This window comes from Phyllobates terribilis, unplaced genomic scaffold (genome assembly GCF_046119375.1).
Source record: "Phyllobates terribilis strain yellow unplaced genomic scaffold, ASM4611937v1 Scaffold_1__5_contigs__length_1240528914, whole genome shotgun sequence".
Classification (NCBI taxonomy): domain Eukaryota; kingdom Metazoa; phylum Chordata; class Amphibia; order Anura; family Dendrobatidae; genus Phyllobates; species Phyllobates terribilis.
This window is the reverse complement of record NW_027362761.1, coordinates 688,400,010-688,426,989: the sequence shown is the minus strand read 5'-3', so window position 1 is coordinate 688,426,989 and position 26,980 is coordinate 688,400,010. Positions and strand designations below refer to the sequence as shown.

General features: G+C 45.5%; 1 protein-coding gene across 1 annotated transcript in view; it reads left to right on the top strand.

Annotated features, from left to right (window-relative positions):
* Nucleotides 1-3,254: 3,254 nt before the first annotated feature.
* The window catches only part of ARHGAP45 (Rho GTPase activating protein 45), a 290,624-nt gene continuing 266,898 nt past the window's right edge, over nt 3,255-26,980 (top strand). Inside the window, exons 1-2 of the mRNA XM_073685385.1 lie at nt 3,255-3,614; nt 5,009-5,309. Coding sequence (XP_073541486.1) covers nt 3,531-3,614; nt 5,009-5,309 — 385 coding nt within the window. The 5' untranslated portion in view covers nt 3,255-3,530. The remainder of the gene's footprint in view (nt 3,615-5,008; nt 5,310-26,980) is intronic.

Below are 26,980 nucleotides of genomic sequence, written 5' to 3'. Positions count from 1 at the left end.
GTGTTAAATTCAAGATTTGATAACAGGAAGACCTGTTTAATTACCAAGGACGGAGGAAGAACGACTGCAACGGTATCTAGAGACCATCTGAAGTTGTGTCCAGGTCTACTAAAGCCCCAGGAAGAAGTGCCTCTCATCGTACCGGAGGAGCCTAAAGAAGAAGTACTCCATACTGACTTAGGAAATTTCCTGGCAGATTGGCCTCAACTAGGAGGAGCAGTAATAATACCTGTGATCCACTTCTTCCAACAACCAGAAGACCCTCCACAGCAAGTAGAACCTGTAGGTGCCCCAGAAGAGCCTGCTCAGGAAGAATCCCCGGAAGAAGGATCCCGGGTTGGAGCAGAGCAAGAAGGCCCAGCCAATGGTACACTTGCCAGTCCCGTAGGGAGGTTAAGGCAGCCTTGCAGTCCCTCCACACCTAGAACTGACAGAATGGGAGGTAGTACAAACACCAGTACCACACGCATCCCAGTACTACGTAGGTCAACACGTAGCACGCAAGGTCAGACCCCTGTCAGATACAGAGAGTAGAAAGAGAAACTCTGACAATATAAATAGTTGCCCCTTGGGGTATGTTATTCTTGTGTAATTTTCATGTATATATTTATTGACTTATTTTTGCCTCACAATGGACAATTTATATACGCATTTAGTTACCCGTAAGGGTATATATAAAAGACTCTGTGGCTGAGGACTGTGTGCAGCCCAAAAACTGTTTATTTGTCCATAATTGCACTACCTGGAGTGCTCCTTAGGTAACCACTGAACAAAAACCTGTTTGGCGTGGCGGAAGATGTGGTCCAACTCCGGATCACCTATGCCCTGCAGCCACGCCCAGGGTTTACGTGGAGGGTTTACGGACAGGTCCCTCAAGCTACCATGTACTTTGCAGTGAAATGGACACCCTGTTAAGGGACTCACTGACAATTGCTCAAAAACTCTAACCATTGTACATATATTTATTATTTATTACGTTTCGTTACCTGTAACGTTCAAGACAAAGTGCCTCCCATAAAGGGAAGAAATGTTATTGTTAATCTGCTTTGAAAAATGCTTCAGTCCAGGAGTACTGAGATTTACTAGGGGGGAATGTGGCGCCCTGCTGCGCATTGGTGCCACAGAACCCAGAAGGGTGCATGGATGGACTTCTCCACAAGAGGCCCTCACACATTCACACACCTCCACCCTACCACCTCAGACCAGCAGAGGGAGCCCTGATAGGGATATATATAGGGAGGGTGGAGCCAGGCTGCTCAGTTAGTTTCAGTTTAGTGTTCAGAGACAGAGAGGAACACAGCTCAGAGTTGAGCAGAGAGCGTGCTGACGCTCAGAGAGCAGTGAAGAGAGCAGCAAGCTGACTGCTGTGCTTAGGCGAGCCAAGGCCTACAGCACGTGTGGAAGCCTAGTGAGGGCCTGAGTGTGGCCGAAGGTGAGAGGAGAAGGAAGAAGTAGTGAGGGGGCAGAGGAGCATACCAGGCTCACCCCGATATATATACCGGACACCGAGTCCGCGCCTACAGGGACTCTTTACACCCAGTAGGAACCACCGGAACCCCTGGAGGACTACAGGTCCCAGGTTCACCAAACGCTGACTACAGTACTAGGGCTAGGAGTCACGGAGGCCCCAGCGTCCAGGGAGAGTGATCTCCAAAGAGAAGGCCCTACCACCAGGTCAGCAGGTGCAAAGAGAGACAGTAACCAAGCTAGGCCTAGTTCCAGGCAGGTCAGAAGCTTAACAAGTAAAGCCACGGATCAGGAGGCCCTATACCCACTCACTGGGGAGAGTCCAAAAGTGCGCCCCTCGCCTGGAGTACCCTGGACCGTGCCTGCAGCATCACCAGTAACGGTACCGAAGCTTAACCCCGTGCGAGTGTCCGTCTTTCCTCCGGGACCGTCCTGCCGTCTCTCCCCTGCACCACCATCCATTACACCCCACGCTGCCCTTGAGCTTGCTCTACCTGTGGAGAGCTACACCATCCCTGCTGCCGTAACACCAGCTCCAGAGGACTGCTCCGCAGGGCGGGCCCCCTTAGCCGCATCACACAGGTGGCGTCACAAACTTTCCCAAATCCCCTATAAACTATTCCCTTTTTACTGACCGCCCTGGGTCACGGACCGGGCCAGCCACCGTGATATCCCCCACCGGCATACGCAGAGGCCCGGCTGCCGAGTACTCCCACGGCCCAGGGGGTGCGTCACCATCCCCACTGTCAAACATGGTGGTGGCAGCATCATGGTTTGGGCCTGCTTTTCTTCAGCAGGGACAGGGAAGACAGTTAAAATTGATGGGAAGATGGATGGAGCCAAATACAGGACCATTCTGGAAGAAAACCTGTTGGAGTCTGCAAAAGACCTGAGACTGGGACGGAGATTTATCTTCCAACAATACTATGATCCCAAGCATAAAGCAAAATCTAAAATGGAATGGTTCAAAAATAAACGTATCCAGTTGTTAGAATGGCCAAGTCAAAGTCCAGACCTGAATCCAATCGAGAATCTGTGGAAAGAGCTGAAAACTGCTGTTCACAAATGCCCTCCATCCAATCTCACTGAGCTCGAGCTGTTTTGCAAGGAAGAATGGGCAAGAATTTCAGCCACTCGATGTGCAAAACTGATAGAGACATACCCCAAGCGACTTGCAGCTGTAACCGCAGCAAAAGGTGGCGCTACAAAGTATTAACTCAAGGGGGCCGAATAATATTGCACGCCCCACTTTTCAGTTTTTAATTTGTTAAAAAAGTTTAAAATATCCAATAAATTTCGTTCCACTTCACGATTGTGTCCAACTTGTTGATTCTTCCCAAAAAAATTAGAATTTTATATCTTTATGTTTGAAGCCAGAAATGTGGCAAAAGGTAGAAAAGTTCAAGGGGGCCAAATACTTTCACAAGGCACTGTATGTCTTGCAGTATGCGAACCTCTTGAGGCCTCTTTTGGTCTATTCCAGAGAGTTCTAGGTTTAATATAAGATGTATTTATGAAAACCATTCATGGTGAACTGATGTTATAAAAGGAAAAAAAAAAGTCTTTAAGCTTTGTTTTTCCATTTGGCTATCTACAACCACCACGTTTGGCCATACTTCCCTCTAACTTCATGTTGTACTTAGAGCTTTCTTTTTTCTTCAGAAGTGCTGTAACTCCTTATAACCTCTCCCTATAACTTCCTCTATTGTCCCACTGTCACATCACAAATACTAAGTCTGTACAAAGAGACATATGACAAGCACACAAAGCTTTGGGAGGGGACAGGATGCTGCTGTGGGCCCAGCACTTACAGGGTTAACACCCTTTACCTCTTCCTGTCTGTGTCAGTTTTGGGACTACAATCGTCCAATCAGGAAACGCCTCAACATCACATGGCATATGACAGGAGTTGTGTTGGGCACACAGCACCAGCTTTCGGAGTACCCCTAGAATCTGCCCCCCAGGTGGGGTCGCAGGGGTTACCACAACATCAAATCTACTAAGGTGCTTAATACAGGTGGCAACACCATTAACAAAAGGGACAGGAGCGACCTATATTCAGGATGTTTTCAAGGAAGAAGCGGGAACTGATGAAAACTCCGTCCTTATCAAAGAAAAGCAGAGCAGGAAGCCCAGCACCACAAAGCGTGAGTCTGTCTGCACCCTACACCCATCGCCATCACAGTACTAAAAGCTTTCCTTATACTTCTCATACCTAGCAGGGCTTTTCAATTATCTTCATGAATTCCATTTTAAAGCATTTTTAAATCAGGTTTTAAAAAACGCGTGTCACATGTATAAAGAGATGATATAACTTTGGTGAATATTTTAAGTATCTATAATATAGTAGAAACTAAGTTTTGCTGTAATAGAGTGGAGTTATAGAATAGAGGCACATTGCCAGTTTCTATTTGGCCAATAGATTCCATTTCTAAACCTCTGGGCAAACACGTTTTATATGCCTGCCTCACTGCTGCTCTACTGCCTGGGTATCTTCATAGTTGCTTACTTTGTCTGGCTTCATTGCAATTGCTATTTGTGCCCCAGCCGATATAGAACAGTATGCTTCAATATAATATCTGCATCCGCCAAAATGCTGTCATGTATTGGAGATATCATGACTTTCTCTAACCACTTGCTGAAGTCGCATATGTGTTTCTTGGTCAATGGACTTGCATATTTTTTATTTCGATTTAAGAACATATAGGATCCTAGTCAGTTGCTAATACTACAGTTACTCTAGCCATGAAAGTAGGATAAAAGTTAGCCAAAATGGCAAATTTAGCATTAACCAGTGAAATTGTTCCTACTGATTGCGTCAGAGTAGGTAATAGCTACTCTGACGCAAAGAAAAGTGTATAGAACAGGCTAAACTATGTTCCAAATATGTAATGATGCTGTGAATATCACATAGGTTACAGGGTGAGTTCATGAAATGTCAAAAAGTGCATGTGTGTATTGGGCTTTAATGCAATCTATTGAGGCTAGGTTTAAATCTGCATTGGAAGCTGCGTTTAGAAAATTAGCTGCAGATACCACCCTATTTGCTGGGGAAAAAAAAAATAGCCCACCATGTAGCACTGTCTTTTTTTCTGGGTAAATGGCAGACACTATGATGGAAATCTGGCAGACTCCATTATAGTCAATGGAATTTACTGATTTTATTTGGAATTTTATTTGGGTTTGACGGAAAACAAAAGTAGAAATGTTTAGCACAGATGTGAGCAGCCTTATAAAGGGATCATCTTCAAATAATTCTGTATGTAGCTTAAGTTCATCTTTATGTTGAGCCTTTCTAAAGCTGTTACTGTACCCACCATTGTATACAAACCTTTCAGGTGTAGTGATGCTGTCATTTCACAAACGTGTAAAAGAAGGGAGTCATATCATGGTTACAAGAAAATAAAACGTATTTATTATCCTAACCATTTATATATGTCTAGGTTTCAGTATGAAAACAGAAATGTTAATCCTTAGAAATAGTCATATTTATTCCTCGTCTCAAGCATCGTGGTTTGATTTTGCCTTCTCATCCATCTAGGAAGCTCCACGTAAAGAGGTCATTGAGTCCTCTACAGAAGGATCCGGTAACCCTGCGGTTAGCAGCCCTCTCCAAATTGGAACCCTGAAAAGACCGACAAGTTTAAGTCGTCATGCTAGTGCTGCAGGAATCCCCTTGTCTTCTCCCAGAAGCAAAGCCAGTAAACCAGCAGGAGCCCCAAGCCCCCCTGAAAGTGGAGAAGGACCATTTATTGAAGTGGAAGACATCTCACAGCTTCTTGGAGATGTAGCAAGGTTTGCAGAACGGCTTGAAAAGCTACGAGATGTGGTACTAACAGATGGTAAGTACTATTGTGGTTGACCACATAAGTATCAGCTTTAACAAAGACATGATAAAAAAAAAATACACAGCTGCGATTATACTTTTCTTCCACTAATATCTGATTACAGTCTACAATTATAGTATATTCTAGAATGAAAGTCACTTCATACAGCACATGAAGCTTAGAGGGAACCTGTCAGGCCCGATGACACTATTAGGCCACGTCCCCACTATCAGTATTCGGTCAGTATTTTTTCTCAGGAGTGGGAGCCAAAACCAGGAGTGGGTGATAAATGCAGAATTGGTGACTTGTTTCTATTATACCTTTTCTCTGATTGTTCCTCACCTGGTTTTGGGTCCCACTCCTGAGGAAAAATACTGACTGAATACTGACCAAATACTGATAGTGGGGCCATGGCCTTAAAGTGCAGATATAGAATTAATCTGCAGGTTATTAGTGTTATGAACGTTCCCTGCCGCTGTACTTAGCGTGTGAAAGAGAACTTATTTCCTCCCGGCTTTCAGTCATGGAGGCGTGCTGGCGCGGTTACAGTCACCACTGAGAGCAGCGGCTGTAGACACGCCCCAACACTTTGATTGACAGCTCATTCAGCACTGCATCAGTTCCCTTTAAACTCCAACAGACACATGAAATCCTCTCCTAAGCAAGCACTCATTATAACAGCGGCCTTCTATCCCCCCAGTGGAATTTGTACATTAGTGATTATTACTAGTTGTGTAGTAATAATTCAGCTTCTGCTCAACATCTTAGTTGTAGATCTCTCCATCTGCATGCAGCTAGTCTGGTAACTACATATCCCACAGTGTACCAAGTGAAATATGGCCATATCGCTACAAATAGAGAGAAGGATTCAGAGCCGCAGCTGCGGGGAGAAGACATATAGGAGTCTGAAGACTGCGCCTATGTAGCAGCACTTATATCACAGGCCATACACAAGCTCCAGCCCACTGCATGCAGGCAGATTTGCAGGAATTGGCAAAGATGACTGGCCGACAACAGCTTTACATCAGCAGGAGTAGCCCAGAAGATGAAGCTTGTATTCTGCTGTTGTCACTTAGTGCAGACATGTTGCAATGCAATAAGCGGCTCACATCCTGCCTGATTAAACCTCATCAGACATCATCATTTCTGGAGAGAATTCACATGGGAAACTATGGTTTTCCACTCAGTTTTTCTATAACAAAAGCATGCTTAGTGAAGAAATGTAGTCACGATGATCAGACGACTAGGCCACAAGAGCTGCGTTATCCTTCTAAGGTAACGCACACTACAATGACTTGCCCCCAACTTCATTGACAGTAGCGCTCACACATGGCTGTGGTCAATCACACAGAAAGATGTAAATAGAGACTCATGAATTGATGACAGCCGTGTTCTCTCTTCCCTACTGAGACTGTGGCTTTCATTGATTGGGACATTGTTTTTGGCACCGAAGGAGCATGGTAGCACTGATTGGGGCACGAAGGTTAGCACTAGAGCAGGAACCAATGGACCTACTGTGACTGGTACTCATTGGGGGCACTGAGAGTTGCATTTGAAGTGATTTTTCTGCAAAAGACATTTATCACCTATGCACAGGATAGGTGATAAATATCTGATTGCTGAGATACCCATTGGTCACAAGCATGAGGATTGCAATCATTGCTTGATTGAGCCGCTTGGTGGCGTATGAAGCTTTATTCAATACTTATGGGACTTACACAGGTATCTGATTGCTCAGCCATTCCTGTCAGACCCCTAGACAATGAACAAAGCGGCAGCGAGTATGTGTGACCATGCTCCTCTAAACCTGAAGGGACAGGGCCCTCATTACTGTGATCGGTGAGGATCCCAGTTGTGGTGCTCCATTGATCAGACTTTTGGTCTGTACTGTAGGTCTCCCTGTCTCTTTCTCTAGTTGTTTTCTGCAAGCTACTTTCTGTAGACTTAAAGGGAACCTGTCATTAGATTCATGCTGCCCAAGCCACAGGCAGCAGGAATCAGAATATTCAGCCAGATACATTTTACTCTAAAACAGTGTGGTGTTACAAAGAAAACATAAGTTTGAAAAGCCGGCCTGGATTATAGGGAGAGAGTTGACTAGTCCAGCACGGCCCGCAGTCGGCTTCTGCCCACCCCATTCCCCATGACTGACAGGTCTCAACCATTGTTGTCAAACAAGTGGAGTGGGGCAGGGTGAAGCCAACTGCGGGCTGCACTGGAGTAGTTACGTCTCCCCTATTGTCCCTGGCTAGACTTTCAAACACTGTTTTCTCAGATAAACCGCAGCATTTCAGAGTAAAACATAACTGGTTGCAATTATGCGCCCAGGCTCTGGTTCATGTGGTTTGGGCAGGATGAATCAGCTGACAGGTTCCTATAGTATGAATCCTCATTCATGGTCTGGTGTAAAGTGCATGCTCTAAAAGGTGCTTCTTCACTTGATTGGCCACAGACAGTGACATGGTCTTGGCAGGGACTGCCCAGATAAGCGATGCATTGCACTCTGAACACGGATCTGAGATAAATTGGAAGCAGTGTATACGCCTTGGAAATATCATGGCATGGCTGCTCAGCTACATTGAAGTAAATGGGGGTGTGCTGCAAACCCAACAGGACAGCATGTTGTTTTTTTTTATGAAAGCAAATATATGTTGCATTGCGTGACATTGCCCAAGCCCCAGGAGAGCAAGTGCCAACACTGCTGGAATGACGCTGGCACCAGAAGGGAGTATAGGTATTATTATTTTACTGGAAGGAAACCTAGTGAATGAGAAGGGTTGTTCTATTAGTGTAGAAGCCATTTCAATAATATACAAAAATGGTACCATGTGGTGTCATGTGAGCCAGCCCCTGTCTTGTGTCATACATCGGGGAAAATAAGTATTTGATACACTGTTGATTTTGAAAGGTTTTCCACCTACAAATAATTGTGAGGTCTGTAATTTTTATCGTAGGGACACTTCACATGTGAGAGACAGAAACTAAAAATAAAAAACAGAAAATCACATTGTATAATTTTTACATAATTAATTTGCATTTTATTGCATGAAATAAGTATTTGACAATAGAAAAACAGATCTTCATATTTGATGCAGAAACCTTTGTTTACAATTACAGAGGTCAGACGTTTCCTGTAGTCCTTTGCCAAGTTTGCACACAATGCAGCAGGGATTTTGGCCCACTATTCCATACAGATCTTCTCCAGATCTTTCAGATTTTCTCAACATTGAGTTTCAGCTTCCTTGAAAGATTTTCTATTGGGTTCAGGTCTGGAGACTGGCTAGGCCACTCCAGAACCTGTAAATGCTTCTTACGGAGCCACTCTTAGTTTCCCTGGCTGTGTGTTTAGGGTCATTGTCATGAGCCACGACCCATCTTCAATGCTCTTACTGAGGGAAGGAGGTTGTTGGCCACAACCTTGCGATACATGACCCCATCCATCCTCCCTTAAGTACAGTGCAATCTCCCTGTCCTCTTTGCAGAAAAGCACCCCCAAAGTATGATGTTTCAGCCACAATGCTTCCTGGTTGGGACTGTGTTCTCAGGGTTGTACTAATCCGTCTTCCTTCAAACATGGCGAGTGGAGTTGATACCTAAAGTTTCTATTTCGGTCTCATCTGACGACATGACCTTCTCCCATGCCTCCTCTGGATCATCCAGATGGTGATTGGCGAACTTCGAAAGGGCCTGGACATGTGCTGGCGTGAGCAGGGGAACCTTGCCTGCCCTGCATGATTTTAATCCATGACGGCATAGTGTGTTACTAATGGTAATGTTTGAGACTGTGCTCCCAGCTCTCTTCAGATCACTGACCAGGTCCTCCTGTGACAGCTCTTTGGTCTTGGCCATGGTGGAGAGGTTGGAGTGTGATTGATTGAGTGTGTGGACAGGTGTCTTTTATACAGGCAACAAGTTCAAACAGAGTGCAGAGTAGGAGGGCTTTTTAAAGAAAAACTAGTAGGTCTGTGAGAGAGAATTCTTGCTGGTTGGTAGATGATCAAATACTTATTTCATGCAATAAAATGCAATTTAATTATTTAAAAATCATACAGTGTGATTTTCTGGTTTTTATTTTTAGTTTCTGTCTCTCACAGGTAAAGTGTACCTACGTTAAAACTTACAGACCTCCCCATTCTTTGTATGTGAGAAAAGTTGCAAAATCGGCATAAATACTTATTTTCCCCAATGTATAACCCTATTCCTAATTGAATACCAGGAGTCACTTACCTTGTTCAGATGGGAGTATTATTGATGTCTTTAGTTTGTCTTTGTTACAGATCGGCCCCATTCACTTGTATAAAATTGACCTGCAATACCAGAGATATCCTATACATCAGTGTTCCCCAACGCCACTCCTCAAGACCCACTAACAGGCCATGTTTCCAGGATTTCCTTAGTATTGCACAGGTGATGGAATTATTGCCTGTGCAGGTGATGGAATTATTACCAGTGCAACACTAAGGAAATCCTGAAAACATGGCCTGTTAGTGGGTCTTGAGGAGTGGAGTTGGGGAACCCTGCTATATACATGACCAAAAGGACACTGCAGAAAAAAAACATATACAAATTGCCTCTTCAGAGAGGAAGAGGGCTAGAATCTTTTACAGCCCATTTAATTAACCACAGAAAGTGGATCTACATTTAGTGCTCATGCATATTTGGGATCGGCAACTTTTAAATAGGATTTTGTGTACTGTATCTTTGTCTGCGCCACAGTGTATAGGCAAGTGCCAGAGTATATCTAATGCTGTGGGTATGTACAAAGAAAGGGTTTGAAAAATATGATTTTGTAATTAAAGAATTTATATACTTGTCTAATTGGGCTGCATTTACACAAACATATTAAAAAAATTGTCCAATTTTCATCCAGAAAAATGGCCAATTTTGCATTTGTATTGTCATCTGTATGGCATCTGTTTTTATATATCAGCAGTTATTAAAATTTACAAGACCAAAAACCGTTTCCTATTTTAATAATGGCAATGCTTCCATAAGAACTGGATGCTATACAGTAGATTGGTGTTGGATCCCACTTATTTTGCACATCCATAGACTTGAACAGGTGAGTCTTATCCGAAATATGGAACAGACATTGTGTGCAAACTTATGGTACATGTAAAAATAAGTATTCTACACAGCCCAATTGAATAACATTGAGTTCTGTCAGTTTTTTCCCTGGATAGCCCCTGTGTCAAAAATAAGGTAGCCTTATTCGGATGGTGCAGCTATTGTTAAGCAGGCCCCATTGAATAAATGTAGGCCTGTGGTCTAAATATTAGAAGATGAGGCTTATGTATGAAAAAGTATTATTCTGTAGACTGTGAGCCCCCGCGGGCAGGGTCCTCGCTCCTTCTGTACCAGTCGCCGACTTGTATTGCTCAAAATTTATTGTAATTGTTTGTGCTATGTATATCCCTATCACATGTAAAGCGGCATGGAATGAATGGCGCAATAATAATAAATAATAATAATAATTGGCTATGTACACACACCGGTTTATTGCTGCTGAAGTCACCAGTTAATATAGTGCACAATGCATATGAAACTCCATTCTCACACAACAGGTTTGAAGTTGCCGCATGCTGTTTCCTGCATTAGATTCCGTTCAGACTTTGCCTTGCATTTCATCTGTACATTAACACATCTATATGTACAGAAAATTCTCAGATTATTCTCAGCTGTGGGTGAATGAAGCCTCTAAACTTCTTACTAAGAAACAGGCAAGCATTTTGCCTAATGTGCGTCTTTAAGATTATTGACAGCTCGTATAATTATCACTAATAGTAGTACTTTTAGTAAGCGCTTTAATGTTTTCAGATTTGTGAAGTCTCTAAGACCATACAATAAATATGTCTACAGCACACATTTGGCAATACGTGCTGTATCTGTTACATATTTGATGGCCTATCACATAGACCACACACCGTGTGCGAGGAAGACTTTGGCAGTCCAGCCAAATGAGCAGCAGCCTGACACTAGAAGGTGAAGACATAAGCTGAGATGGGCAGGTTTGTTATACATGGTAGAAGGGGGGCAGCTTCCTGAGGAAGAAAGATTCTCATCTGACTTGTTTCCTGTTTACTCAGTTTTCAACTGACTGGGGAGGGGAGCCGTTCTGGAGGTTTATGCCAGTGGATAAGTGACAATTTAGGGCTTTGAACTAGTCCTTTTTTGTGGTTTACAAAGGGTTACGGTCTGCATGTGAGTGTCACCAAAACTCATCAGGAATTGCTTGCCTTTCTGTGTTATGGTATAGGAAAAATATATCTCTGCACCATGTTAGCCACCTGATAGAAAAATATTACAATTTGAGAGTCCTCAGTGGTTGATACCTTTTAATGGCTATATAAAAATATGGTAATAAATAGCAATCTTTTAAGACTGCTCAATTCCCTGCACAGTGGGCGGCAGCTCTCTTATCAGGAATGCACAACCTTTTCTCCTTAGATGTCATGCTCGGGTGGAGAGACCTGCAGCCAGTCTGTACAATACGGTCCGTGCTCAGACTGATATGCACAAACGTTTGGAGTAGCCCTAACTCATATATATTTTTCTTGAGTAACAAAGAGGTACAGGAAACCTATTCTACTAAAATTTATGGAGAACACATAGATGACTATGCGCTACCCTTCTCTGGTATGGAAACTACATTCAAATAGCCACACACAGACAAGTATTTCTGTGACCAGGTAGTTGGGATCCACACAGAATGGCATGAGAGCCACCGGTTGTGCATCCATGGGATAAACAAACCAAGCTTAATATATGGGGTCAAAGGAGGACTGTGCCACTAGATGACATTGCTGAAACACCAACTCAAAACTGAGTGGTTTACAAGGTCACTCATAATACAACTGTCATGGGTTTGCCACAACAGATAGGAGCCAGAAGACTGCATTGTCTTATTTCCCCTACTCCTGCACTGATTAGGAGCACTTCACCTTCCTATTAAACAGTGCAGGTTTCCTCTAGCAGTGCAGGGGTTAATCTGTTTCAGCTGAGAGCTCCTGGAAGCCTGCTTGTGCTGATGCTCTCAGCTGTTCAGAGTTGGTCACTCCCCTTTCCTATTTATACTGGCCTCTAGCAATCAGGAAGTGCCAGAGTTAGCTTCATTGCTGCATGGTTTCAGGAGTTGGTGGAGAGTTGTTGTTTGAGGAGGCGTTTGGTGGATTTATCTAAGACTGTTGCTTGGTTTTGGTTGTGTGCAAATCCTCTCCTTCTCCTACTTTGTTTTTTCCCCATCCTTCACTCCCCAGGGGTTCCCTCTGTTGTTTGTGACTGCATATTTGTATAATAGGTATTTTACTTTATCCCTGTTCGTATTACCTTTTTAGTCTGGTTGGTGTATTGCCATACACTACTACTCCCCTCTTCCCTGGGTGGGTGGAGAGAACAGACTGAGGGCAGATTCAGGAGCTCGGCAAGGTACGTGGCCCTGGCATCTTCACCATTAGAAGTAATCCGGAGAACAGGGATACCCAACAGAGTCATGACAACTACTGCGAAGAACACAGCCATTTGTCCTATACTCCTGTCAAAATATTTGTCGATATTCTTATCTATGACCACAACTGATTACCAGAATGAAAGATCTCTACAGACCCCCTAGGTACTGATCAGAAAATTCATGTAGTCCATGTTCATATGTGTTTTTGCAGTGCAGCCAAAAGGTTCTGTGTGAATGCCCAAAGAAAGTGATTCAGTCTCAATGGAGCCATGTTTATACATTTTGTGGCAGTGACCGCCTTTACAGATGGGCAAAAAATGTAGAAACTTTGAATCACATTTTTGGGGGATTCAGACATAATGTCTGGACACACTGCACAAGTGCTGTGTGAAAAGTCCTTTATGGAAATTCAAACTTTTTGCCTAATTCTGTGATCTGGCTAGCTTTGCTGGACTGCTAAGGATGTTCAAATAGTCTAGTTCACTGTTCCCCAACTCCGGTCCTCAAGAGCCACCAACAGGTCATGTTTTCAGGATTTCCTTAGTATTGCCCAGGTGATGGAATTATTACCAGTGCAACACTAAGGAAATCCTGAAAACATGGCCTGTTAGTGGCTCTTGATAACCGGAGTTGGGGAACACTGGTCTAGTGACTAATCTACTGAAACATAGCAGCTTCCTTCATATTTGTTGTCTCAATCCTGCTGGATCTGAATTATTTTGATTTGTAAGCTATCCTAACATGAAAATCATCATTCAGGTTTATTGTATATTATATTATTTCTCAGAGATATCATACAAACATGGCCTTCTTTTATTGCTCTATTTTCACAATAGTGTGACCATCTGTATGGTTTAGTGACAGGAGTCTGCCTGTGTTGTGCAGCTAATCTTATGATGTACTACTATGGCTGTAGACTGTAAAAGATAAAAAATACAATCTAGGAACGTCTGTGTCTTCAGCATGTCCTAAAACCTGCAGAAAAATGTACAGTTTCTGACAAGTATGTTAATTGTAGACAAATCACTAGAGATCATATAACACATAGTTATGTCAGTATTTGTCAGGCACAATATGTATTTTCTGACACATACCACCATACTTTTTATTTTTATATAAATGACATATGCTATGTCCAGTGGCGTACCGCCAATGGCGGCAGGCCACGCCACTGCCATTGGGCCCGTGAGCCAGGGGGATGCCGTGAGCTGGGAGGGCCCCGAAGCAGCGGGGGAAAGAGCAGGATAGGTGAGTATTGGTGGAGGGGAGGGAAGGCTGCGACAGCGGAGGATCGGGCACACGCAGTAGCTGCTGCTGCAGCTACCACGTGTGCCCGCTGCTAAAGGGACATGAATATTCTCTCTTCTCCACTCCCATGGGCGTGTAGAATATTCATTCTCTTTAGTAGCGGACACAGAGGAGCGCTGAGCCGCGGCTCCTGCTGACAGTGCCTGCTACTAAAGAGAATGCATATTCACTCTTCTCCACGCACATAGTCCCGACGTGGAGAAGAGTGAATGTGCCGGCAGCAGCAGCTCACCTTAGCGTCTGAGAGCACGCGCTGCTCAGATGCCGACATGAGCTGCTGGCAGACAGGATACAGCAGCGCTGGAGCAGAGGTGAGGAAAGAAGGTGAGTATAAGTGTTTATTTTTTTATGTGTAAAGTGATTGGGACACACATACCAGGATTGGGGGGTGAGGGGGCCCACACATACTAGGATTGGGGGATGAGGGGGCTACACATACCAGGATTGGGGGATGAGGAGGCCATACATACCAGGATAGGGGGATGAGGGGTGCCATGCATACCAGGATTGGGGGATGAGGAGGCCACATATACCAAGACTGGGGGATGAGGAGGCCACACATACCAGGATTGGAGGATGAGGGGGGCCACACATACCAGGATTGGGGGATGAGGGGGCCCACACATACCAGGATTGGGGGATGAGGGGGCCACACATACCAGGATTGGGGGATGAGGGGTGCCATGGATACCAGGACTGGGGGATGAGGGGTGCCATGCATACCAGGACTGGGGGATGAGGAGGCCACACATACCAGGATTGGGGGATGAGGAGGCCACACATACCAGGATTGGGGGATGAGGGGGCCCACACATACCAGGATTGGGGGATGAGGGGGCCCACACATACCAGGATTGGGGGATGAGGAGGCCACACATACCAGGATTGGAGGATGAGGGGTGCCACTCATACCAGGATTGGGGGATGAGGGGGTCACGCATACCAGGATTGGGGAATGAGGGGGCCATGCAAACCAGGATTGGAGGATGAGGAGGCCCACACATACCAGGACTGGGGGATGAGGAGGCCACACATACCAGGATTGGGGGATGAGGAGGCCACACATACCAGGATTGGGGGATGAGGAGGCCACACATACCAGGATTGGGGGATGAGGGGGCCCACACATACCAGGATTGGGGGATGAGGAGGCCACACATACCAGGATTGGAGGATGAGGGGTGCCACATATACCAGGATTGGGGGATGAGGGGGTCACGCATACCAGGATTGGGGAATGAGGGGGCCATGCAAACCAGGATTGGAGGATGAGGAGGCCCACACATACCAGGACTGGGGGATGAGGAGGCCACACATACCAGGATTGGGGGATGAGGAGGCCACACATACCAGGATTGGGGGATGAGGAGGCCACACATACCAGGATTGGGGGATGAGGGGGCCCACACATACCAGGATTGGGGGATGAGGAGGCCACACATACCAGGATTGGAGGATGAGGGGTGCCACTCATACCAGGATTGGGGGATGAGGGGGTCACGCATACCAGGATTGGGGAATGAGGGGGCCATGCAAACCAGGATTGGAGGATGAGGAGGCCCACACATACCAGGACTGGGGGATGAGGAGGCCACACATACCAGGATTGGGGGATGAGGAGGCCACACATACCAGGATTGGAGGATGAGGGGGCCACACATACCAGGATTGGGGGATGAGGGGGTCACGCGTACCAGGATTGGGAGGATGAGGGGGCCATGCATACCAGGATTGGGAGGATGAGGGGGCAATGCGTACCATGATTGGGGGATAAGGGAGACATACGTACCAGGATTGGGGAATGAGGGGTGCCATACGTACCATGATTGGGGGATGAGGGGTGCCATACGTACCAGGATTGGGAAATTTACCAGTAACTGCTGCATATCCCACCCTAGGCTTATACTCGAGTCAATACGTTTTCACAGTTTTTTTGTGGTAAAATTAGGGGCCTCGGCTTATTCTCGGGTTGGCTTATTTAAAATATACGGTATTTTAAAATCACTGAGTACGTGGTGCAGGACTGTGGGGTGCATTATACTATATTGGGGTTGCATTTTACCCTATGGGATGTGTAATATACTGTATGGAGAACTATGGGGAGTGCATTATATTCTATGGAGGACCATGGGAAGTTCATTATACTATATGGAGGATTATTGGGGGCACATTATACTATATGGAGGATTATGGGGGGCGCATTATACTATATGGAGGATTATGGGTGGCGTATTATACTATATGGAAGGCTATGTGGGGCCATTATAATATTTTCAGGGCTATGTGGGGGGCCATTATACTGTATTAAAGCAATTATACGGGGTGAAGGTTTGTGTGGGGTCCATCATACTGTTTGGAGGGGTGTGTGGGGGTCATTATACTAATTGGAGGGCTGTGTGGGGCCCTTATACTGTTTGGAGGGCTAGTGCGGGCCATTATATTGTATATAGGTCCATTATACTGTATGGAGGGCTGTGTGGGAGTCACAGTTGGGGGATCATACTGCGTTAGGGTCACCATCATGCATTATACTGTGCATGTGGAGGCTAATGTGGAGGAATGCACCATGGGGGTATCATACTGTGTTTGGGGGGCACTTTTATTGGCATCATACTTTATGGGGCAATGAAAGAGGAATCTAGGACTTCAGCAGGAGAAAAATTGCTAAGTAAAGGCTGTAAAGTTGTGAGATCTGCTCTCCTGTGGCACGGACAAATATTTGTTTATTTTTTTGTGGGGTGGGAGAGGGGGGGGCAATTAGAGCTTCTGCTATGGGGCCCCATGATTTTTATGTATGCCCGTCTATGTCCTTTCCTAGTCAGACGTACCACAGACCTAGTACACAAGTCTCTTTAGATTACCTAAATGACTTGAAAATTGCAATACAAAAAACACAATCATGGTTTTAATGTACTGTACTACACTATATACACATAAATAAATAGGACCTAAAAGCTTCCTAAGATGACCCCGTAATACCTCAGTGCCGCAGGAGCACCCATACATGCCTACTATAAGATCCTGTCATAAGTTTCATAGCTGTACGGCTTGTGTGCCAATGACATCACTTACAAATAATAGATCGGTAAGGCTTGTGTGCCAATGACGCCACTTACAAATAATAGATCGGTAAGGCTTGTGTGCAAATGACGTCACTTACAAATAATAGATCGGTAAGGCTTGTGTGCCAATGACGTCACTTACAAATAATAGATCGGTAAGGCTTGTGTGCCAATGACGTCACTTACAAATAATAGATCGGTAAGGCTTGTGTGCCAATGACGTCACTTACAAATAATAGATCGGTAAGGCTTGTGTGCAAATGACGTCACTTACAAATAATAGATCGGTAAGGCTTGTGTGCCAATGACGTCACTTACAAATAATAGATCGGTAAGGCTTGTGTGCCAATGACGTCACTTACAAATAATAGATCGGTAAGGCTTGTGTGCCAATGACGTCACTTACAAATAATAGATCGGTAAGGCTTGTGTGCCAATGACGTCACTTACAAATAGATCGGTAAGGCTTGTGTGCCAATGACGTCACTTACAAATAATAGATCGGTAAGGCTTGTGTGCCAATGATGTCACTTACAAATAATAGATCGGTAAGGCTTGTGTGCCAATGATGTCACTTACAAATAATAGATCGGTAAGGCTTGTGTGCCAATGACATCACTTACAAATAATAGCTCGGTAAGGCTTGTGTGCCAATGACGTCACTTACAAATAATAGATCGGTAAGGCTTGTGTGCCAATGACGTCACTTACAAATAATAGATCGGTAAGACTTGTGTGTCAATGACGTCACTTACAAATAATAGATCGGTAAGGCTTGTGTGCCAATGACGTCACTTATAATTTATAGATTGGTAAGGCTTGTGTGCTTACTTGAAAATTGTAAAAAGGAGCACAAGATGTTCTTGGGATATAAAATATAAAACAAGAAATATAGTACTATCCTGCTAAAACAGAACACTTAGCATCGGGTCAGAAGCAACAAACTTAGGAATGGTATCAGTAGCAACAAAATGCCATGGAAGTATTTTGGTAGTAACTAGTGTTGAGCCACCCCCGTAGTGTTCGGGTTCGGTTCGTCGAACACCGGGATGTTCGAGGAATTGTTCGTCGAACTGTTCGTCGAACACCTTAGAACACCGTCGAACACCGTTAAAACCAATGGCAGGCAAACAAAAACACATAGAAACACATAGAAAACACCTTCAAAGGTGTCCAAAAGCTGACAAACTGCTCAGAAGACACTCTCTTTAAAAAAGCCGGCCGGCAATTCAGCAGCGGCATACACCGGTACCCGACAATTTAGACAAGAAGGAATAGAGCATCACACATAGATTAGATAGATAGAAACATGTCAGTCACATATATATGAAGTACAGTGACAGTGTTGGTTACTGTACTTGTCATTTAGTGTAAAGGATTTATTAAAAAAAATATTAGTGTTTTCATGCACCGTCTCTTTAAAAAAGCCGGCCGGCAATTCAGCAGCGGTACCCGACAATTTACAACAGAAACAATAGAGCTTCACACATAGATTAGATAGATAGAAACGTCAGTCACATATATATGAAGTACAATGATAGTGTTGGTTACTGTACTTGTCATTTAGTGTTAAAATAAAGGATTTATTAAAAAAAAATTGGCGTGGAGTCCCCCATAATTTTAGGCTCTAGCGGAGGTTAAGCAGACGGCTGGGGCAGATGTTTGAAGCCTGGGAAGGGGGTAATACCCACGGAGCTTCCCAGGCTACTAATATCAGCCCCCAGCTGAATACCTAGCCTTTACTAGCTATTAAAATGGGGGACCCCCCAAAAAAAATGACGTGGGGTCTCCCCTATTTTAATAGCTAGCAAAGGCTAGGCAGACAGCTGGGGGCTGATATTAATAGCCCAGGAAGGGTGCCATGAATATTGGCCCCCTCCCAGGCTAGAAACACCGGCCGTCAGCCGCCCCAGAAATGGCGCATCCATAGGATGTGCCAATTCTGGCACTTAGCCTCGCTCTTCCCACTGCCCTGTAGCGGTGGCAATGGGGTAATAGGGCTGGGGTTGATGTCAGCTTATAATGCCAGCTGACATCAAGCCCAGGTTAGTAATGGAGAGGCGTCTATAAGACACCCCCATTACTAACCCCATAGTCAAAGTTACAAAAAAACACCAACACCCAGAATAAAGTCCTTTAATTGAAATAAACACACAATTCTTTATTGTTCTAAATTAAACTATACTTACAGTCACGCCCATTCCAGCTGAAGCCAACGATCTCCTGCAATAAAAGTAAAATAATAAAGCAACATCATCCTTACCTTTCCATGGCTCCCAGGACAGCTTCAGCTCTGCTACATCGAGATGACAGGCTGGACCGCAGCAGAATGCTGCCATCCAGCCTGTCATCCTGCAGACACTGAGAAGTGCAGGCATGCTTGCGCTCCTCAGTGTCTCGCTGTGACGGCATCCAGATGAGCCGAGTTCATGTCCAATGAACTTGGCTCACCTCATGCACGTCACTGACAGCGTGGGAAAATTCTCCTGCACTCAGCGCTTCATCTCGATGTAGCAGAGCTGAAGCTGTCGTGGGAACCATGGAAAGGTAAGGATGAGGTTGCTTTATTATTTTACTTTTATTGCAGAAGACATTGGCTTCAGCTGGAATGGGCGTGATGGTAAGTATGGTTTAATTTAGAACAATAAAGAATTGTGTGTTTATTTCAATTAAAGGACTTTATTCTGGGTGTTGTGTTTTTTTTAAATACTTTACTAGAAATTCATGGTGGTCATGTCTAATATTGGCGTGACCCCATGAATTTCGGGCTTAGGGCCAGCTGATAATGCCAAGCTGGCCTTAACCCCTTTATTACCCAGTGAGCCACTGCACCAGGGCCCTGGATGAGTTGGGTACAGCGCCAGAAGATGGCGCTTCTATGAACGCGCCATTTTCCGGGGTGGCTGCGGACTGCAATTTGCAGCGGACTGCAATTTGCAGCGGGGGGGGTCCCAGAACCTGTCTCATTAAAAATGCTATTAACCTGCAAATGTGGGGTTAATCTGCAGGTTAATAGCGCTTAAAGCTGCCTGGTGCCGGTACTGAGAGCCCTGCTCCCGTCAGCCCTGGGCTATCAGTAATAGGGGTTGGCTGGTGTAGTTTCAGGCACCACGCTGTGAACAGTAGCTGTAAATGCCCCCAGCACTGACTGACAGCCGACTCAGCAGTGCATCAGTACCCCTATAACTAAAAGCCCATGGCTGCCAGGAGGAATAAAGTTAATTTTGTCCTGCCAGTGGGGCTCTCAGTCTGAGCAACTTCAGAACACTATTAACCTGCAGGTTAATAGCGTTTTCTTTTACATGACAGGTTCATTTTAAAGGCAATCTGAGACTATCTGGAGATTGCTAGATGTTACTAATTAAATAGATTTAAACAAGATGCTGATGTTTTCTACATATTGTTAGGTTTTGTTACTTGTATACGCTTTGAGTAGTACTGTTTGCTATTTCAACTTAAATCAATACTTTTTTTACTAAATATTTTAGTACAGGAATGCAAGTAATCAGTCACGTTGAAATTGTTTGTTATCCCTTCCTTTTTACATGCAACCCCACAGAAATATCTTTGACAGAAACTGTCTCTCCTCAATTTGCAGGACCATAGTAAAGTAATATTGTGCCCCCTGCAGCTTGAGAGATACTCTCCACCTTTTCTTTCATCCCAGTGCCAATTTCCACCACCTGAAGTGCCTAGTATAATGACAAGTAGTTTGATAACAGCTGACAATAATCTGCCACTCATCTACATTATAATTGATGCTAACTTACAATGAATCTTACTGGATCACAAAGATACAAATGAAAAACTGGCTAAATTGTGTACGGATGCACTCTCTCAGGAAGGCATTGGGTAGTGTTCACACAGGCATAGCTCCCTACCGTCCCGGTTTCCGTGGGACTGTCCCGCTTTGAGGGCTCAGTTTTGCGTCCCATCACGTTTCAGCTGTTCTCCCGGCTGTGGACGTTGGTGGGGCGGGTTGCGGCGGTGGAGCAGCAGGCACAGGCAGGAGTCGGCAGGTGCAGCTACCACGTGTGCCCGCTGCTAAAGAAGATGAATATTCACTCCTCTCCACGCCCATGGGAGTGGAGAGGAGTGAATATTCATTCTCCTTAATAGCATACAGTGTCAATTGCAGCCGCCGGCTTCCTGCTGCGGCTCTGCGATCCTGTGTGCCCGTTATTAGAGAGAATGAATATTCACTCTTCTCCACTCCCCATTGGCATGGAGAGGAGTGAATATTCATTCCCTTTAGTAGCGGGCACAGAGGATAGCGGAGCCGCAGCAGGAGCGGGGCGCCGGCTGTGTATGCTATTAAGGAGAATGACTATCCACTCCTCTCCACGCCCATAGTCCCAACATGGAGAGGAGTGAATATTCCCGCAGCTCACCTCAGCATCTGAGGGCGCATGGCAGTGATGTCATGAGCTGCTCAGATGCTGACATGAACTGCTGGCAGACAGGACGCATTGCTGGAGCAGAGGGGAGGAAGGAAGGTGAGTAGAATTGTTTATTTTTTTCATGTGTGTAGTGATTAGGGGCCATGTATATCAGGATTGGGTCTGAGGGGCCATGCATGCCCGGATTGGGTCTGAGGGGGCCATGCATACCAGGATTGGGTCTGAGGGGGCCATGCATACCAGGATTGGGTCTGATGGGGTCATGCATACCAGGATTGGGGATGAGGTGGCCATGCATACCAGGATTGGGTCTGAGCGGGCCATGCATACCAGGATTGGGTCTGAGGGGGCCATGCATACCAGGATTGGGTCTAAGGGGGGCATGCATACCAGGATTGGGTCTGAGGGGTCCATGCATACCAGGATTGGGTCTGAGGGGTCCATGCATACCAGGATTGGGTCTGAGGGGTGCTTGCATACCTTGCATACCAGGATTGGGTCTGAGGGGGCCATGCATACCAGGATTGGGTCTTAGGGAGCCATGCATACCAGGAATGGGGATGAGGGCCGTCTGCTGAATGCCCCTCATTACCAGCGCCCATCTGACAACTTCTCCTGCCAGGGGAGAATAATGGTAAATGGGCGTGGATTGGGGTGTGGCCAGGGGCATGGGCCAAATGTGGCACGGTGCACTATGTGCGCCACATGATCTATCCCTCTTTCTCTTCTTCAAAAGTTGGGAGGTATGATATAGGCAATGTGGTTTGGGCCAAACATGTGCAGTTTTACTACTTTCATAAACTTGAGGGATTCAAAACCAAAACAACCTCTTCTGGGCACAAAAGGTATCACAGCAAATAAACAGTTCCCTTAGCAGGGCACATACTGTATGTCTGTTTGGGCTCACCCAAACGGATTACAGTCCTGGTTCCCGGAGCAAAATTCATACACAGAAGAATCCCACAAGTCTCAGTATCACCTTCGGCTCGAGCTCCAGCAGCTTCCAGTGCCAAGCAGAAGTGTTTAACTCCAGCAGCTTCTACATGGTTCTCTGCAGCTCACAAACAGACTGCTCCGCTTTCCCAGCTGACCAATGCAGTCCCCATTCAGTGAGAGACCCCGACAAGTCTCTCTCTCTGTTACAACTCATATTTTGACTTGTCACTTACCAGCAACATACTCACCTCTGCTCCATCCAGCATATTGACACACTTACTGAACAAAGATTGTTCTTGTTCTTAGTTAATGTTAGCCAGGTGCATCTAATCAAGACTTGCAGTGTTAGGATTTAACCCTGTCCTACCTGCCTCTGATACATACACCCCCCCTCTGCCGTAAGCCGGGGGCTGGGCACCATCTGGCAACACAGAGCCTACAAGGCAAGAGCCGCCTACACATCGCGCACACAAGCTCTGCCACCTGCACTTCACGCACACAGGCTCTGCTCAGTGGTGTAACTATAATCTGATGGGCCTTGGTGAAAGATTTCAGCTGTGTGCACACTATGCGTTTTTTAAGCATTTCCGCAGCGGCAATTCCGCTGCAGAAACGCTTAAAAAACGCTTGGTAGAAGGTCTGCCATGTTCCCCAATGATAATCCGCATGTGCTGTGCACATGCTGCGGAAATTTCCGCTGCGGATTATCATTTAGCACTACCAATTATTTTCCGGAAGCGCTGTGTTTTCGCCGCCATTGACTTGCATTGGAGCGCTTGGATTCCGCATCACTGGATCTGCAGATGCGGAATCCATGCGTTTCAATGTGCGGATGGTACCCGGGTCTGGAAATGAGGAGACTCTCCTCCGGACCCGTAAAAAAAAGAATAAAATAAAAAATAAATATTATACTTACCTTCTGATGGCCCCCGGTCTCCATAGCGATGCAACTCGCGATGGTCTGAAAAGGACCTGCCGTGACGTCATTTAGTCATGTGACTGGTCACGCAACCGATGACGTCGGCAGGTCCTTTAGTCTACCGCGAGCTGCCGGCAAGCAGAGACAAGGACATCGGAGGCCATCAGAAGGTAAGTACTGTATAATATTTATTTTATATTTTTTACCATTCTTTACGATCACACTATAAATCCATGCCGGTTGCATGGATTTATATAGTGTGACCAAGTTGTCAAGCACTTTTCCAAGTGATGCTAAAATCGCTTGGAAAGCGCTTGTCAACCCGCATGCGGAAATGCAAGTGAAGAACGCTTCACATCCGCATGTCCCTGGCAGGAAAAATGCATGTACAATCCGCATGTACAATCCGCATGTACAATCCGCATGCATTTTTTCTGCCAGGAAGATGCAGAAATGCTCAGGAAAAATCTGGAGCATTTCTGCATCGTGGGCACATAGCCTTAGACCCCTTCCTCATCCTGAATAAATGTTATATATGCGTTCTCCATCCTGGTATATATATATCCCTCATCCTGGCCCAATTTTGGTATATATATCGCCCATCCTGGTATTTGTCCTTTATCCTGGGTCCCATCCTGGTATATATCCCCCATCCGGGTATATATGTCCCTTGTTCTGCCGCTGTTCTTTAATGTATAGAAGAAAATAAACCATTATACTCACCAGGGGCATACATACAAGTCATGGGGCTCCATGGAAGAAGTATAAACGCACTCCCCATAGTCTTCCATATAGTATAATGCATAGCTCATAGTCATCCAAGTAGTATAATGTACAGCTCATAGTCATCCATAAAGTATAATGCATAGCTCATAGTCATCCATAAAGTATAATGCGTAGTCCATAGTCCTCCATATAGTATAATGCACAGCTCATAGTCATCCATAAAGTATAATGCACCCCCATAGTCAACAATAGTAGTATAATGCACCCCCATAGACATCCATAGTAGTATAATGTATCCCATAGAAATCCATAGTAGTATAATACATCCCCAGACATCCATAGTAGTATAATGCACCCCCATAGACATCTATAGTAGTATAATGCACCCCATAGACATCCATATTAGTATAATTCACCCCCATAGACATCCATAGTGGTATAATGTACCCCATACACATCCATAGTAGTATAATGCACCCTCATAGTCATCCATGGTAGTATAATGCACCCCATACACATCCATAGCAGTATAATGCATCCTCATAGACATCCATAGTAGTATAATGCACCCCCATAGACATCCAAAGTAATATGGCCAATGATTTTTAAAAATAAATAAATATTCACCATTCCTTCGCTCCCGCGCTGGTGCGTCCTCTTGCGAGGCCAGCAGGGCTTGTTATGTGACGGGAGCGCGTGACGTCACTGACATGTACCCCGTCACGTGCACACCGACGTCAGCTGCTTGCCTTTGATAGGCCGGTAGCGTGTATTGTGAGGACGCACATCCAGCTGAGGCTTTTGCTGGCGTCACCCACCAGGCTCCTGACCCGCCGGGCCCGGTCTCAGCGACCGCGATCGTTACGCCCCTGGGTCTGCTACACATGCACTGATGCTGGTCTGTGCTCAGTGCACTACATCCTCCTCTCAGTACAGTGAAAGGAAATTCACCATTTATATAATGCAACCTGTTACCACAGCTGTCTCCTGGCGGCGTATCAGACTACTGATGCTACAGCTTTAGCTCATAAGTCCCAGAATATCGTAAAATCTCGGTCAATAATAATAGCATGCAACAAGTCCTTAACACTCCCACTTCATGTGAGACGGAACCACAGTCTGTGCGTATGTCCATCTAGGCCATAGGATAGTTCTTGGTGTCTCCATAGATATCTTACCCCCACCCCCTTCTCATGGACTGGCACAAGCGAAAGTGTGCCCCTTACCAGGGTCACCAAACTCCGAGTCCTGAAGTTCCATCGCTTGGACACCATTCACAGTCACCTGGCATGCTTGAGGCCACTCGCCAGAATGAGGAACTGCCCTCCAGGCAGGGTTGGCGAAGTAGGCGTTGCACTGGCCAATGCTGCAGTCCATTGGCTCTGTGACTTGGTCAGTTCAATCATCTACCTGTACCGAGGTGTTATGTGAAGCTAGGTTCCCCCGGCATTCTCCACACAACTCCACTACAGAGATGGCTTCCGAGCCACAGCAGCAATTCAGTGACACCTGCAGCAATGTCACCTTTCGGCAGGACAACTCCTCCATGCTTTCCAACTGTGATTGCAATGCTGTATCTGCCTTTATTTCAATCTTTACACTGCTATCGCCTGTGCTCTCTGGGACTTCACACCCACCTTTCATCCACCAATTGTAGGGATTCACTCTCTCAGGTAGGCATTAGGTAGTGTTCACACATGCAATACGGTTTAGTCCAAACGTGCAGTTTTATTGCTTTAATAAAGTTCCAAATGTTTACAATCTGAGTATATGCTTTCTGTGCAAGTGGCACCGAGTCGATGGCGAAGATGGAATTAGGCTTAGCTAAAGTACAGCAAGACCATGAGTTTTCACAAACTCAGCATCAACTATGCCAACTCCGGCTCCATTGTCAACAAACACAGAAATGTTCTCAGTTTTGCTCTCTAGCATCACCTCTGCTGTCAGGACAAACCGGGAACTTCAGGTTGGCAACATATGCACCCTTTGCTTATCCAACTCCAGACTGCTAAGAGTTAATGGAGTCTCCTTTTGTTTAGGAATTGAAGGACAGGTCCCAAAAAAATGTTCCTTTTTCCCACAAAAAAAAAATTCGCCTTTTTTCTTGCGAATCTCTGGGGAAACTTATGATGTAAAGGCACCCCCTAACTGCATGGGTTCCTCCACCTCCCCCAGTACTGGTTCACCACAAGACCGCTACTCCGACAGAGGTACATAACCCCAACCAGAAGGCCCTGGAGAAGGTGGTCTCACCTGTCTATCCCGAAGGCGTCTATCAAGATGTATGACCAACGACATGGCAGCCTCCAAGGACTGACGGGCTTCATATACTGCCAAGGCATCTTTCAACCTTTCAGTAAGACCCTCACAAAATTGACTCCTAAGCGCTGAGTCATTCCATTTAGAATCCATTGCCCATCTAGCGAATTCAGAACTGTGCATCTCCACTGACCGATTCCCCTGCTGAAGGCCTAGACTCAAGCCAATGCGGCTCAGTCAGGGTCATCATAGATGAGGACCAGAGCCCCGAAAAAACCCTCTACAGACTGGAGACAAACCGAATCCTGCAGTAAAGAAAACCCCCACGACTGAGGATCTCCCTGCAGTAGAGAGATCACAATTCCAACCTGTTGCTCCTCATTTCCGGAGGAGTAAGGACGAAGTTAAAAATACAGTTTGCAGGCCTCCTTGAAAACAATAAACTTGTCCCTACCTCCTGAAATCCTGTCTGGGAGTGCAACCTTGGGTTCAAATTGGACTGGCCTACCTGCAGAGACCCCCACATTAGTGACCTGTAGCAGCTGATGCTGTTGCTGAACCTCACAGCGGAAGTCATTCACCTCCAGAGGCAGACTGCGCAGCCGTTCTGCTAGCTCTGCAATTGAAAC